Here is a 14,412-nt window from a genome sequence, read left to right on the forward strand (position 1 = left end):
GATCCGATCACTTTGGCATTTAAGACTTTTCTGTTGATCAGTCCACATAAAACTAAATACCTCCTTTAAAAGATTTAAAAGGAATGTTTGTAACAAGTTATTAAAATTATGCTGTATGTTCTGTATGTTTCCTGTCTGCCTTCCCTAGGGACACTTCTTATTTAATTTTCTTCTGCGCTTGCAGTAGCCGATCTTTTGCTGTCATCCATAGTTCTTTGAAGACCTGTGTACATTCGTTCACTTCTGTGTAAATGCAAAAGCAAAAAAAAGCTTGAAGCAGCTGATATTGTCAAACTTAACTCTTCCTCTCTAAAGCACAGACGCCTTTCTCCTGTGCATGCAGACAGTTCTGACTCTGGGTGTGCCTATACTTCAAAGCCGTATCAGTTTCACCCATCCCGCCGACCAATCAGAAAATAGCCTAACAGCCTAATAGCCTTAACTATACATGGTTATTTAGCTGGCTCAGACACAGTACTCAGCATTCGTGCAACGTGCCTCCACTAGTGCTGAGCCCATAGCTTCAGAGCTAGTTCCTGTACACCTGTTGGTTATTTCAGTGTTTCCTCTGTCCAGCTCCTGTGTTAACCCTTTTTTGCCCAGTCTGTTGTTTCCAGCCTATTCCCTTGCTGTTCCAGTGTTCCTCTCTGTCTGTATATATTCCTGTGTCACCTGTTGCTTCCAGTGTCTCTTGTTTTCCCTGTGTCTTCAGTGGCCTCTGGGTTACTGGTATTTATTTCTTGGATTGCTGGTATTTGCCCCCTGGCTTGTAACCTGACCTTTCTTGCTTGCTGCCTGCCCTGACCCTGGCCTTCCTTGATGATTCTTTTGATTTGTGATTTGATACCATGTATCTTGCTGCCCACCCTGCTGTGCCAAAGGATCACAACCTGGTGGTTTCCAGCACTGCCTCATCCCCACCACTAGAGGCACCAGAGAGCTTAGACTTGCTGCTTAGATTCTGCGCCTTGGCCCTTCTCACACCACTTTTGTGCAAGCTGTAGTGCCCCCCCTGGTGGCTCTGTCTCCTCTAGTGTGACAGATACCAGTTCAGAAAGTGGCCACAAGCAGCAACAGTATATAATTATGAAGCATCTAAAACTGATCTCCAATGCAAAATGAATTAATCTAAAAGTATAATATGTTTGTATGTCTACAGAAGCCTTTATAGTATGTTACATACATATTTATTAACTGCAATTTTCTTTGGCATAGAGTCAGCATTGTATAATATGGGGAGTATAATGTATAGACTGCATCTTATCAGTCATCTCATATTCTTCATCGGTGAGTAGTAATATATACTTATATTTTAAATACCCCAGCAATGTTCATGCTTTCCATAACACTTTTATTTCCCACAGTGGTGGTTAACTGTTCATAAATTATATTAGATATATTTAAAAAAATAATAATTTTATATAAATATTCTGTTGATATGACTGTTTATATCTGAGTTCACATTAATAACATGATCTTCTATTTGCATGGTTTGCAGCTTTGCTGAATATACTTTAGTTGAAATTTGGGAGAAATTTAACCCGTCCTTTCTATAGTTTCTCCAATGTCTCTGACTTTATGGTAAAGTGAGGTAGATTGGGTTGAGATCTGGCAGTTATACTGGCCAGTGGTTTAAATAACTCCATCTTCCCTCCTCATAGTTTGGCATGGCTGGTTAATTAATCTAGGATAATTTTTCTCATGTATTATATTTGCAATGATGAAGTTTTGACCAGAGGCTGGTGACATGACTGTTACTTTCAATTTATTTATTTCTGTGATTTAATGTAAATCTCCTACTTTACTCCCAGCAAGATAATCCTAGAGCAAGTTCTCTAAAATATACAGTACATATATATATATATATATATATATATATATATATATATATACACATATATATATTGTGAGGGATCAACTTCAAATGGTGGGATGACAGTGAGGCAACTCAATCTTGCCATGAGCATTGTGCAGGGACAGGAACTTTCAAGTTACCCTTGCTCTCTGTTGGGATAGGTTTTCTGCTGAGGTATGTCACTAGATTGGGCCAGGAACTCTTTAATAAAAACAGGGGCAATAAGTACTTGGCACTTTCATAACATTGCCCCTGATTCATCAAGCAGAATCCGATGATCGCTCGCGCATTCGTATTCGCGATCCGAAATCGTACGCCGTAGCGCTATTCAGCAACTGAAAAAGCTCGCGGCCGAAGCCGCGCATCTCCGGCAGCTTTACACTGGCGAGGTTGCATTAAAAGTCACTGTTCCCCTAAAAAATCATTCTTTTAATTAATTGCTATGATCTCACCATTGAGCTTAACAGATCCTCCATTGTGACAAAACACATATCCATGTCAGTATGCAGTCTATCATTCTCTGGAAGGAGGCTGGGGCCCAGTGCAATCCAAACCTTAACCCCATGTATTGTCAATGGCCCCTTGCCAGAAAGTGGTTTTCTCTTTGGTCTCATCAGTTAAGGGTACCCGCCAGTAATCCTTGGTAAGGTCTAGGGCAGTGATGCACCTGGCTGGTCCTAGCCTCTCCATGGGCTCATTCACCCTGGGCATGGGGAAAGCATAATTGTCATGCTTTTTAATATTCATGGTTTATAATATTTGTCAGACTAGGCCGGTCTGAGAATATTTGCCTGTTTCGAATCAGGAACTCCCTTACTTCCTGTTTCTGACTCAGGGAGAGGGTCTCAGACACTTTGATTCTGAAACTCCTGAGCTGCAGCTGTGTGGTGGGCAGATAAAGCTTCTCGCTCCTACCAGGGCTTATTCAGGTGTACACGACTTACTTACCAAAAACTTACTCCCCCCGTAGGGTCCAGGACCAACACTCGGTCACCAGGTTGGAATCTCTGACCATGAGCACAGATCTAATAAATACACTACTTTGAGCTTCCTCAGCCTGAAGCAGATGTTTTCTCACCAGGGGCATGACCTCTGCCAGACGGTCTTGCATGTCAGCACTCACTTTTCCATGTGTTCTCTTTTGCCAGATCCAGAAGTCCTTGGGGTGGCACCCATACAGTAATTAAAAGGGTGAGATCCCTGTAGAAGCCTGGGGGACTTCCTTGATTGCAAACATTAGATAAGGGAGGAGGTAGTCCCAATTTCACTAGAGGTGAAATTTGACAGGTGGCACACGACTTACAAAAACTCTTTATCTCAGTATGTACCCCGGGTCAAAAGAACCGCTGTAAAACATGGTCATATATGCCAGGTTTTCTCTGCGCCATTCTAGTTCTATTTTAAATGGACTGTAACATAACAGCACAGTGCTGTGGTACTTTTTCCCTCTATCTTAGCAAAAGTTAGTTCAGCTTAACAGGTAGGTAATGTAATTTTTTATCTGGTTAACCATTAATACCTTGCAGGATCTGCAACAAGACCTGTGATGATCTTCAAACCAAACTGGAATAAGATCTTTGTAGGAGAGTCTATAACAATGAGCTGTTATGTGGAGCCTGCTGCATCATACCATGAATGGTACCATAATAACCAGCTGGTATCTTCATCAAAGGACTATGCCATTTCATATGCATTGACAGGAGACAATGGGGATTACTGGTGTTTAGACAGCATTGGTGGTACAAGTGAAAAGATCACAATAAATGTTACCTATGGTAAGTTGATATTTTTAATATGCTCTGCCATCTGTTGTCACAAACTTATTGCTTGCCTAATTTAATTTGAACAGGTGATATCAACTGGCTGGCCTTTATGTTGTCACCTAACCTATCAATTGTACAGAGGGATTAGCACATCACAGAATACTGTGGGACATTTGCAAAGACCATTTATTATGGGACAATCATAACTCAAAAACAGACTCACTTTAGCTTAGCGTAAACCAAAACAGTTTGGTCCAGCAACACAAAATAGCTTACTTCAGCAATAAGTCCCAGATGATCTGCAAATTTAAGTCCTGCTGCGCAAGCTGCAGCATTAGGATTGGACATGGTACTTACAGGTAGCAAGTGTTGCAGCTTCAAAGCCTTTATTCCAAACGTGGAGGAGAGAAAGAAGAAGAAAGAAAAGACAGGCTTTTGTGGGGCCAAATGGATATTTAATAAAAAATGATTAAGCTTTATTCGTATTAAACATCCTAAAGGCTAGACCGCCTATGCTAGCCTTAGCTTAACATTGGACTACTGTTCTAGCATCAAACTGTTTGTTTATATAAAATTTCAACAATGTTTATGCGTACAAGGTTGGATTTCCCTTCCTCACGCGTTTTGCCTCGTGGGGCTTCCTCGGGATTGGGAGATTGGAATTAGATTGCTGAAACCTTGAACTTGGGAAGAAGCTGAATAGTGCCCTCTATCTGGACAGCTGCCAGAGGTCAGTTATGCTATTACCAACCCCAATTTTCTAAAACAAACTTGGGTACTTACACCAAAAAAAACAGCATATAGCATCGAGCTTATCCAGGGAAACAACTGATTTTATCCTTTTCATCCACTTGAGGAATGATAGGCACTAATCAGCTTCTTCCCAAGTTCAAGGTTTCAGCAATCCAATTGCGATCTCCCAACCTGCTGAACAAAGCCTCACTGGGTGAAACGCGTCAGGCAGGGAAATCCAACCTTGTACAAATAAACATTGCTGAAATTCTATGTAAACTAACCATTTGATGCTAGAACAGTACTCCTATGTTAAGTTAGGGCTAGCATAGGCGGTCTCTGTCTAGCTTTTTGGATGTGTAAAATGAATAAAGCTTAATAACTGTTTTATCAAATATCCATCTGGCCCTACAAAAGCCTGTCTTTTTTTCTTCTTCTTTCTCTCCTCCATGTAATCTACAGGCTGGGCCTTCGAGACTGAACTCTCTTACCAAACCAATATAGATTTTGGGCAACTCTCTTTGGTGTCACTCTTTCTCTTTACTTTTCTCCAAACAACATTGGCTGCTCAGTCCTGGTCCATTGAGACTGACACCCCCATTTCCTGGCAACTCCAGACATACCTGTTAGGCCAGTGTAAAATCCTTGTCTGTACTGCAGTGGGATAGGAATCCTTCTGCAATAAGTGACCTCTTTTCAGAGGGATCACGACCAAAGGAAGTGAGAAATGTTTCTACCTTCCAGGACCCGCCCTTGACATCTGGTACAATATATGTATTATTAGTTGATGACTTGTATCATCAGACTATGCTATATATTGTTTTATAATTGGGCTGTGTGGATTACCGTGAATGCCTTTGCTTTTCATTGTTTGGTTCTGGCCATGGCTTCATCTACAAAGAGTATGAATGCTTCCCTGTGCTGTCCTAGCCTAAAACGCATGATACATCATTTTCACACATGAATGAGCCACCACAGAGTTTAGATCCTAAACACAATGAGAATTTTTGGGATGTGCTGGAGAAGACTTCATGCAGTGCTCTAACTCTCCCAACATCAATACAAGATCTGTTTGTGACAAGTTCATCAAAACAATAACATGGAAAATACTTACTGTAATCAAAGCTAAAGATGGTCCAAGGAACTAACAGAGTGTGTGAATTGTTGTGACTTGTTTGGCCAGGCAGAATATAAAGCACATAAGTATAATGAATGATTCAACAGATAAAACTCGTCGTCTTGAGATGCCTTCGATACAATATAGCAAATGGTATATAAATAAAGGCATTCTAGAGCAGCAGTTGCCCATGGGTCTGATCCAGGATTCAAAACATTTGCTAGCAAATAGTAAGGGAATACAATATCCATTCCAGATTTTCTGGATCACCCAGCTTCACTGGTTAAAGTGTATTGTCCCCAGCCTCGGAGAGCTTTAGAAAAACAATGCCTCAGTGTCTATTTATACATTTATTTACCCAAGATTCACCCGAATTTGACCCTCTATTTTTTTCACTATGGATTCAATTAGAAAATGTGTAAATCAGTCACATGTTACATCAATTTCTAATTTGGCAATGTGAAAAGTGGATTGATTTTGGATAGAACTTGGAGGAATCTTGCATGAAAGTATTTATAAACATATCCCATGGTTAAGCACAATATTTAAGTATATATTGTTAAAATGACTTTTCAGGAGTTAATCTAGTCAGATTGGTGTACATACTTTGGCAGATTAATTCAATATGGTGTTTAAAAATTGGTGTTTCTATCCTAACAAAACTGTGAGTTCACATCAATGCTCATGGATTCATCAGATGTCATGTTTTGTAGGTCCGGTCATCCTTCAGGCTCCGCTCTATGTACATGAAGGTGATGACGTGTCTCTCCGATGTCACAGTCCACAGGGACGTTCTGTAAAACAGACAATATTCTACAGGAACAATCAGATAATCCAGACATCGGCCACCGACCCTGATCTACTGCCTATAAAATATACAGACCTGACAGACAACTACAGATGTACAAAACAACTCCTGACTACTATCACAGATACTCACAGTGCTGAGACCAATATTTCTTACACAGGTAAACCTCAGTAAGTGATCTTAGATTTGTAATTTACAAAGGTTTTTGAAGTAGAGGTTATTACAAAATTTCTACAAGGTTGTTTTTTTGCCACAGAAATCAATCTTTTACAAATGGCTAATTTTTACAATTAAACATAAAGCTGCTGAATTTTTAAGATACTTGAAAAACCAGAGGGGCCAACTGGAACTGAGTGACATTTTGTGTATTCAAACATACCTCCCTTTCCAACAGACCCCCCCTCCCCCAGCATCCATATGTGCACATCCCCTAGTTTTATAATTAAGGAGTAATCCCAGAATATTTTATCATTTTACAATGTTTTTTAAAGAATTAAAAAATACATAAATAACGTACACCACTTTAATGTGTTTCAGGCATGGATATGTGTTTTGTCACAATGTAAAACCTCAGCTGCAGCAGTAAGTGTTTCTATATCATATAAGATAACGCATGTGACATATTAAGAGGTATACTGCCAAATGACTTTGGACAAAAACCTAGTCTATATCAAAATATTGATATAATATTGAACTATATTCCAATGCAAATTTACCCTCCTGTAAGCTTTAAAATGCATTTCCTCCCTATAATTTACCTTACAGAAAATTCACATCTTATACTTATTTTGACAATACTATGTCTGGGGGCTTTGTAATAAACTTTATCCATGCAAATTTGATTTTAAGGAAAAATTTGCATTTTTGGTAAAGAATTTTGTTTTAAAGTTCCTTTTTTTATTACTCCTACCATTATTAACATTCAGGAATATTAACCATTAACCTTCTGGGCGGTTCATTTCTGTCTGGATTAATATGTCTAAAAGCGTTTTTTCACGAAAATGTATTTTACAGAATAATATAATAGTATGAGTATGAAAAATTTGAAAGACAAAATCACGTCAAAACATTAAATTAACTAAAAATAAAAAATTTAAAATGAAAAAATAAATAAATAAATATACTCATACTATTTTATAATACTGCAAAATAAATGTTCATGAAAGACAATGCATTGCTTTTAAACATATAAATCCACTGCATTGCATTCTATACAGTTATTTTGTATTTAATGCAATACAAATAGATTTGAATTTCCCACCCCGCCCTGCCTGCCCCGCCAGTGACTCATCGAGTGCAGAGGAAGCCATCGGACGAAGAAAGAAGACGGACATAGCAGAACAGGACAACGCGGGATACCAGCGGATTAGGTAAGACTTGATTTGCTATTACTTCCCATAGGTTTATCTACCCCGAGTGTGTCTCAGGGTTACAGCTTTTAGCATCTTTTTTCTACCCTGAGTCACACTCAGGGTTTCCACCCAAGAAGTTAATAATAATTTATACATTTTTATCTGTTCATTTCTAATTCTGTATATTGTCTTACAGGAACTTATGGGAGTGTGCGAGTGACCTTCCAACCAAACTGGAACAAGTTACTTACAGGAGAGTCTATAACAATGATCTGCCATGGAGAAAGTCATCTGAATTATCACTGGTTCCATAATGATGTGATGGTAGCAGAAGAACTGAGCTATAGAATCACATCTGCCCAGGTTGGACACAGTGGGATCTACCAATGCCAGACTAATCTTGGTAAAAGTGCTAAATTCAGGCTGGATGTCAGTGATGGTGAGCTGATCATTTTGTTTCTTTCAAGTAACAAGAAGTGTTCTCTTGCACCAGTAGCTACGCGTCAAATGGAGACAGGAAGCATGGGGCACAGAGTGGCAGAGATGCCAGAAGTCCTGGACAGGTGATGTGGGCCATAGGCAGAATGGACAGTGAGCAGAACAGCATGCATTATTGGATGTGTTCTCACAGTGCATAAATGTAAAGGGTCTTCTCCATATTTTACTAGCTTTGATATTGAAAACAAGTTTTTTACACAACAAAGTACATTTAAATTAGAGAATAGTACAGAAATCGTTTGAAGAAAGGTAACCGGTTCACAAGGTATTACTGTATTTATGTAGACAATGGCGCTGAAGTGCTGGTGTTGGTGCTGCTCTCAGCATCATAGAAAAATGCCCACCACAAGAAAAAGAGGAAAAGGAACATATGTGTTACCTCATCAGATTACCGAGATAAGCACTAGGCACAAATACATCTAATTGAGCTGTTGACTTATTGATTTATTCATTGAGCTGAGACAGTTATCTGAAATTAATTGCATGGTTTGGGTTGCTGCAATCTTTATATCATGATTTATTATCTTTATAATCAAATCATTATTTTGTATTGCAGGTCCTCTCATCCTGCAGGCTCCTTTCTTTGTATATAAGGCGAGAGATGTACTTCTGAGGTGTCACAGCCGCCCCGAGTATTCTGTACATGGGACAACATTCTACAAAAATAATAATGCCATTTTTAAATCATTCCATGATCCTAGCATAGCTCTTATTTCTGGAAATTCTGATGTGTCTGGAAGATACAGATGTGAGAGAATATTATCCCGGGGTGAATATGTACCATACACAGATGAAGCATCCATACATGTCAAAGGTAACTTCTTATCATGTTGTGCCATGGCAAAGTAACCGTATAGAGTAGATGTATGTCTGTGCTCTTTCCTATTGCTGCCAACTGTGAGCTGAAACTCTTCTACAGACAAACTGCAATTACTGCCCACATGAAGTATATTTTCTTGGCATAAATCATATTTGTAGTGCACCTCTGAACTTTCTGGAAATTTTGGCTAGTTAGTTCCCTAGAAAAAGCAACCTCCTGCCTTGCACATCACAGCCCCTCTAGTTTGAGTAGTGCTTTAATTACTGTCTGTGTCGTCCAAGCTCTCATGCCCCTCCTTACCTAACCTTTTACAGAGCAGGTGGGAAGAATGGAGGAACCCTTGCAATAATTTTCATGCCCTCAGGTAACCCCAGCTATAACTTAATCCACCGTTCACAGTATATTAGTGTGGTAATTAGTGGGAACAATGCCTCTTACATTGCTGGCCATTGGGAAGAACATCGGCGTTACAGATAGCCAAGATCATTGGTGCAACATAAATTGCTCTTTATGCAAAAGATCCATAGTAACCACTGGAGGAACCATTTGGATCTTTTGAGAAACCATGGTGTAGAGTTTTAGTTGAGTGACAACTCTGAGACTGCTAGGGTTGCTGACATTAGATCCAAAATGGCAGCAGCAAGTGGCATATAAGACTTTACAGGTACATTTACAGACATGCCTATACTACATTACATGCAAATATAGAGTGTTGTTGAATTGAAAGGTCTAACAATAGGGTCTCATTTGGGGGAGGTTTACACTAATTGAATTGTTGCACTGGTACATGCAATGTCCAGGGGTGTTTTGTTCCCCCAGCCACTTATTTAGAGTTGAATTGGAAGCCTTAGAGAGCTTTAATAAAGCAGGCCCTGTGAGAGATAAGGAGGATATTTGAATGTTCTGAGATGATTTTCCACTGAAGCCCCTTGACTGAACTCCTATGGGGCCTCAAGGGACACAGAACAGAGGGCCCCACTCAGAAAGGGCTGGGAGGAAGGAGAGCCCAGCACCAAAGGCAAAGTAAGACTGTGTTCACATTGGACAAAAGGTCGTGGTTCAGTTACTTCTTCGTCATGCCACTAAACTGCTGCCTCTTAGGAGAAACTACATGCAGCTTCTCCCAGTGGCAGCCCCATGGGGAATGAATGGGGGCAGCAGTGAGCAGTACAATTCCGCTCCTTTTAAGGGAACTTATCCCTGAGCCCCGGGAAAGTAAATGCACCCCCTAAAAAAGTTGAAAAATTTAAAAAAAATCCCTTTAGCCCCAGGTTGTACTCAATCTTTGCTGAACAGGTGAAGATGTGTCAACATCCGGGGTGTTACCCTCCATCAGAATGGGTTGTGGGTCAGGTTTTGGTACACAGTACTGCTGGTGCTGGTGTAGGTGTCACATGTGAGGGTAAGTGCAAAGCTTATCTTGGCTAAGAGAGCCTATAAGTTGGCTTTACTAGAAAAAAAGTGCTTCCATGAAAGAGGTGAATGATAAATCATATGTGGCAACAGGAAGCGATGTCACAAGGAAGCAGGAAGTGGGTGGACCATACACAGAGGTATGTCAAAATAAACTAAAATTACAGTGTTATTTTAGAAGAACAAAACAGAGAGGTTCAGAAAAGCGGGACTTTTAAGATCTTACTTGGGTAAAAAATCATATAAGAACATTTTATTTCAAACCATTTTAAAACAATGTGCTACAAATAAAACAATGAGAATTTATTGTTTATTATCAATAATTTTTCAAATAAACTAAAAGTGAATTTTCCAATTTATTACGGATTAGCCCAGTAGTGTCCTGCTGTCTCTGCACCCCCAGCATCGTTACAATCTTGAAACTATAGGTTCAACTTTGTTATCCTTTGTGAGAATGATATTTATTTATTTTTTTTTTTAAATTTTGTAATTTTGTCATCTCATTTTTTGGTCAAGATTGTTATAGATGGATATATGATCCCAACCAATCATTCCTGAGGAAGCAGCTAAAATTGCTACGAAACGCGTCAAATGAACACCCCTCCAACTGTACAATAAATTTGTAAAAGATTTTCCCTTTGGAGGGGTGATTTATTGTTTCAAAAGTTAGTGATAATTTTGAGATCCTATCACCATATCTATATTGATGGTGATCTGTTTATTTTGTAGTAAATTGTTTTAAAATGGTTGAATTAAAAGGTTCTTTCATGATTTTTTTACCTAAGTAAGCCCTTGAAAGTCCCGCTTTTCCGATACCCTCTGTTCTTGTTCTTCTAAATAATCTTCGATTCTGGTGCCCTCTACTGGTGACATACAATAATGCCCAACATTACCACTTTTACAATTGCTTGATCAGGCAGGTCAATATTGCAGAAAAGGGCAGGTGATGCCTCTGCTGCAATAATGTGTTGTACCTCCTTGACTGCTCTGTTTTTGGCAACAAAGCTATTTTACACATCACAGTGTCAGCTTTGGTTGCTGGAGAAACCTGGCATTCCTGACTTCCCTTGTGTGTGTGAGGGATGAATGAATTTGGGAGTTAAGCCATACTGCCACAACAAATCAAGATGGCTGAAGATCATTTTTGGAAAGAAGAAAAAGGAAGATGGTGGTGCTGTAAAATGGTTCTATCAGGTTAACATTTGTAGATTTTGATTATTGCAGCACATTCATCATGAAATTTGATCACATGACCTGAAGCCATATATTAGACTGATTTTATAAAAACTGACTGTAAAATATAGACAGGTCCTCATAAATTGTTTTTGTAAAAAATAAAATGTATGGGATGCTTAGTTTAACTTAGACAGAGGACAGATCTTTGTGTACTGCAGATGGACAGCATGTTCAGAGATTTAGTTTATGTAAGTTTCAATTCATTCAACTAAAGGATATTCATGTTGGGGAAAATGTTTTAAAATAATAAGCAAAATTTTACTAGTTCAGATGCACAGTAAAATGATGGCTTTATTTTCCATTTTATTAAGTATAACATTTGCCCTTTTTATACTAGAACTATTTTCAAAGCCAGATATCACTGCAATACCCCACAGTAATATAACAACTGCCGGTAACAACATGACCCTGGTGTGTAACACAAACCACAGTCCGCTCAGAATGAAGACAGAACTGCAGTTTGCTTTCTACAGAGATGGACAAGAAGTGAAGAAATTTGGTCTATCCAATGAATATGAAGTCCAGTCCGCCCACCTGGAGGATTCTGGGAATTATTTCTGTGAAGTGAGAAATGCAAATAACAGTGTAAGAAAAAGGAGTGAAGAATTATATATCCAGGTAGAAGGTGGGTGTGCAATAGTCAAGATTTAGGGATCAATCTATGAGACAAAACTGAAAATATATACTGATTTTATATATATTTCACAATCCATAAATTATGTGAATCTGTCAGTTCCAGTTCTTTCCCATCTATGATCTGGTCATATTGTGTAAAATGTCTGATAGTAAAGCTGATTTATAAATATCCCCATAGTGAATGATGACTCAGATTACTTTGTCCATAGATAGAATAAGACACAGACCCTAGATAAGGTAGCAGCTTTGCACCCCCCCCCACCTCCATTCTGTCAACTAACATTGATAAGAACTTCCACAAGCACAAGAGAAGCCTTTTTATTTACATTGCCCATATGGGTCTCCTAACACCAACTGTCTACATGTCCATCAAGTGATGTAGAAGTACATAGCTCTAACCAACTGCATTTGGTATATTCAGAGATGGATGTATACTTTTTGCTCCCCTAGACCAGCTAGCTTTTGCTGCCCCTTCCCAGCCACTCACAAAGCACACAATGGGAGCTATTCCATGTGAATTAAGCTGCATACACACTTCCAATTTTTATCGTTGGAAATGAACGACGAACGAACGACGAACGACCGATTGGCCAAAAATCGTTCGTAAAAAAAGTAACCAACGACGCCGACCAACGATGATAGTCGTTCTGTCAATTAAGATTGACAAGAATTTCCATAAGCACAAGAGAAGCCTTTTTATTTACATTGCCCATATGGGTCTCCTAACACACCAACTGTCTACATGTCCATCAAGTGAAGTGATGTAGAAGTACACAGCTCTAACCAACTGCATTTGCTATATTCAGAGATGGATGAATACCTGTATATTCAGAGATGGATGTATACTTTTTGCTCCCCTAGACCAGCTAGCTTTTGCTGCCCCCTTCCCAGCCACTCACAAAACACACAATGGGAGCTATTCCATGTGAATAAGAAAGAGAGAGAGAAAAAAGAAGAGGGAAGGGAGGGAGGGAACATGGGAGAATAGAGATAGATACAGGTAGAGGGAAGGAGGGAAAGGACAGATGGAAAAGGAGGGGGGAGACAGGGGAAAGAAAAATAGTAAGGGGGATGGGGATGTAGAGAGGGAATGAAGAGAGATGTAGAGAGGATGAGGGGAGAGAGAAAAAGAGAGAGAATTGGAAGAGAGAGTGAGAGGTAACAGAGATGAATTGGGGAGATACAGGGAAAGAGCTGAGAAAGAGAGGGAGAGAAAACAAGACAAACGAGGAAGATAAGGCATAGGACAAAACGAGAGGACCAGGGGAAAGATAATAAGGAAGGAGACTGGGGGAAGGGGATAAAGAGAGAGAGAGGGAGAGAGAGAAAGATAAAAGGGGAGTGGAGAGCGAAAAGAGATAAGGGAATGGGGAAGAGAGAGAAGAAAGAAGGACAGGGAGAGAGGTAAACGGGAGGAGATGGGGATGATGAGGAAGGGAAAGACAGAAGGGACAGAGAAGAAAGATAAAGGGAGAGAGAGAAGAGGAGAAAGAGGGAGGGATGTGAGCGGGCATAGGATACAAAGAAAGAGAGAGAAATGGAGGACTTTAGAGAGGGCTAGATAAAGTGAAGGGGTAGAAAGAAGATGATGGAATGTTGAAAGAGTAGTGATATCTCCAATACAAATGTCACCCTGCACAGATATCTGCACTGTATGTGCCCTTGCTATAATCACTTTCATGTTACACTTTGTTACTGTAGAGCTGATGTGCTAGCCGTAGCAGGTTTCTACACAGAGAAGTTGTAACACCGCCCCCTAGTGGGTATGGCACCCTAGGTCATGTGAGAAGTGGGCGGCCTTGATGGAATCCAGCCCTGATTATGAATATATTGTATTGCAGCAGAAGGTAGGGTGTAGCTGGTTCTCCCCTAGGCCCAAAGCTTCTGCCCAGGATTACTTTGGTGATGATCCAGCCCAGTGTTTGGCATCCCAAAACATACATAAAAGGGTTAAATCTAATAAGCATATTTTAAAAGCAATACATATTACATACAGCTTACATTTACTGCAGGTGAATACTTCAAGTGCATGTGTTTTAAATGACTGTGCTTCAGTCCCAAGTTTCTAATACATCTTAGATGCCCCATTCGGGAAATCCCCCTGCCAAGTTTCCCAATGTTTTCCTGGTCAACTGTGAGTTTTGGGTGTACCTGCTCACTTTTATTTATTACTGCTGGGTAA

The 14,412-nt window shown here is 39.6% G+C and overlaps 1 protein-coding gene across 1 annotated transcript; it reads left to right on the top strand.

Moving 5' to 3' along the window:
- Window positions 1-3,452: 3,452 nt before the first annotated feature.
- On the top strand, window positions 3,453-12,245 carry LOC140342517 (high affinity immunoglobulin gamma Fc receptor I-like). Its single transcript, XM_072428724.1, has 5 exons — window positions 3,453-3,630; window positions 6,181-6,435; window positions 7,824-8,066; window positions 8,682-8,939; window positions 11,932-12,245. Exons 1-5 carry the CDS (start codon window positions 3,453-3,455, stop codon window positions 12,243-12,245), a joined length of 1,248 nt encoding a protein of 415 aa, XP_072284825.1.
- The last annotated feature ends 2,167 nt before the right edge of the window (window positions 12,246-14,412 follow it).

The sequence above is a fragment of the Pyxicephalus adspersus genome, chromosome 12 (genome assembly GCF_032062135.1).
Source record: "Pyxicephalus adspersus chromosome 12, UCB_Pads_2.0, whole genome shotgun sequence".
NCBI lineage: Eukaryota > Metazoa > Chordata > Amphibia > Anura > Pyxicephalidae > Pyxicephalus > Pyxicephalus adspersus.

What these genes read in the sequence shown, in the direction of transcription:
- LOC140342517 (XM_072428724.1), top strand. Translation starts at nt 3,453, where the DNA reads ATGAGCTGTTATGTGGAGCCTGCTGCATCATACCATGAATGGTACCAT. An exon ending in CACAATAAATGTTACCTATG is followed by an intron (nt 3,631 to 6,180) that starts GTAAGTTGATAT and finishes CATGTTTTGTAG; the next exon opens with GTCCGGTCATCCTTCAGGCT. An exon ending in AGCATCCATACATGTCAAAG is followed by an intron (nt 8,940 to 11,931) that starts GTAACTTCTTAT and finishes TTTTTATACTAG; the next exon opens with AACTATTTTCAAAGCCAGAT.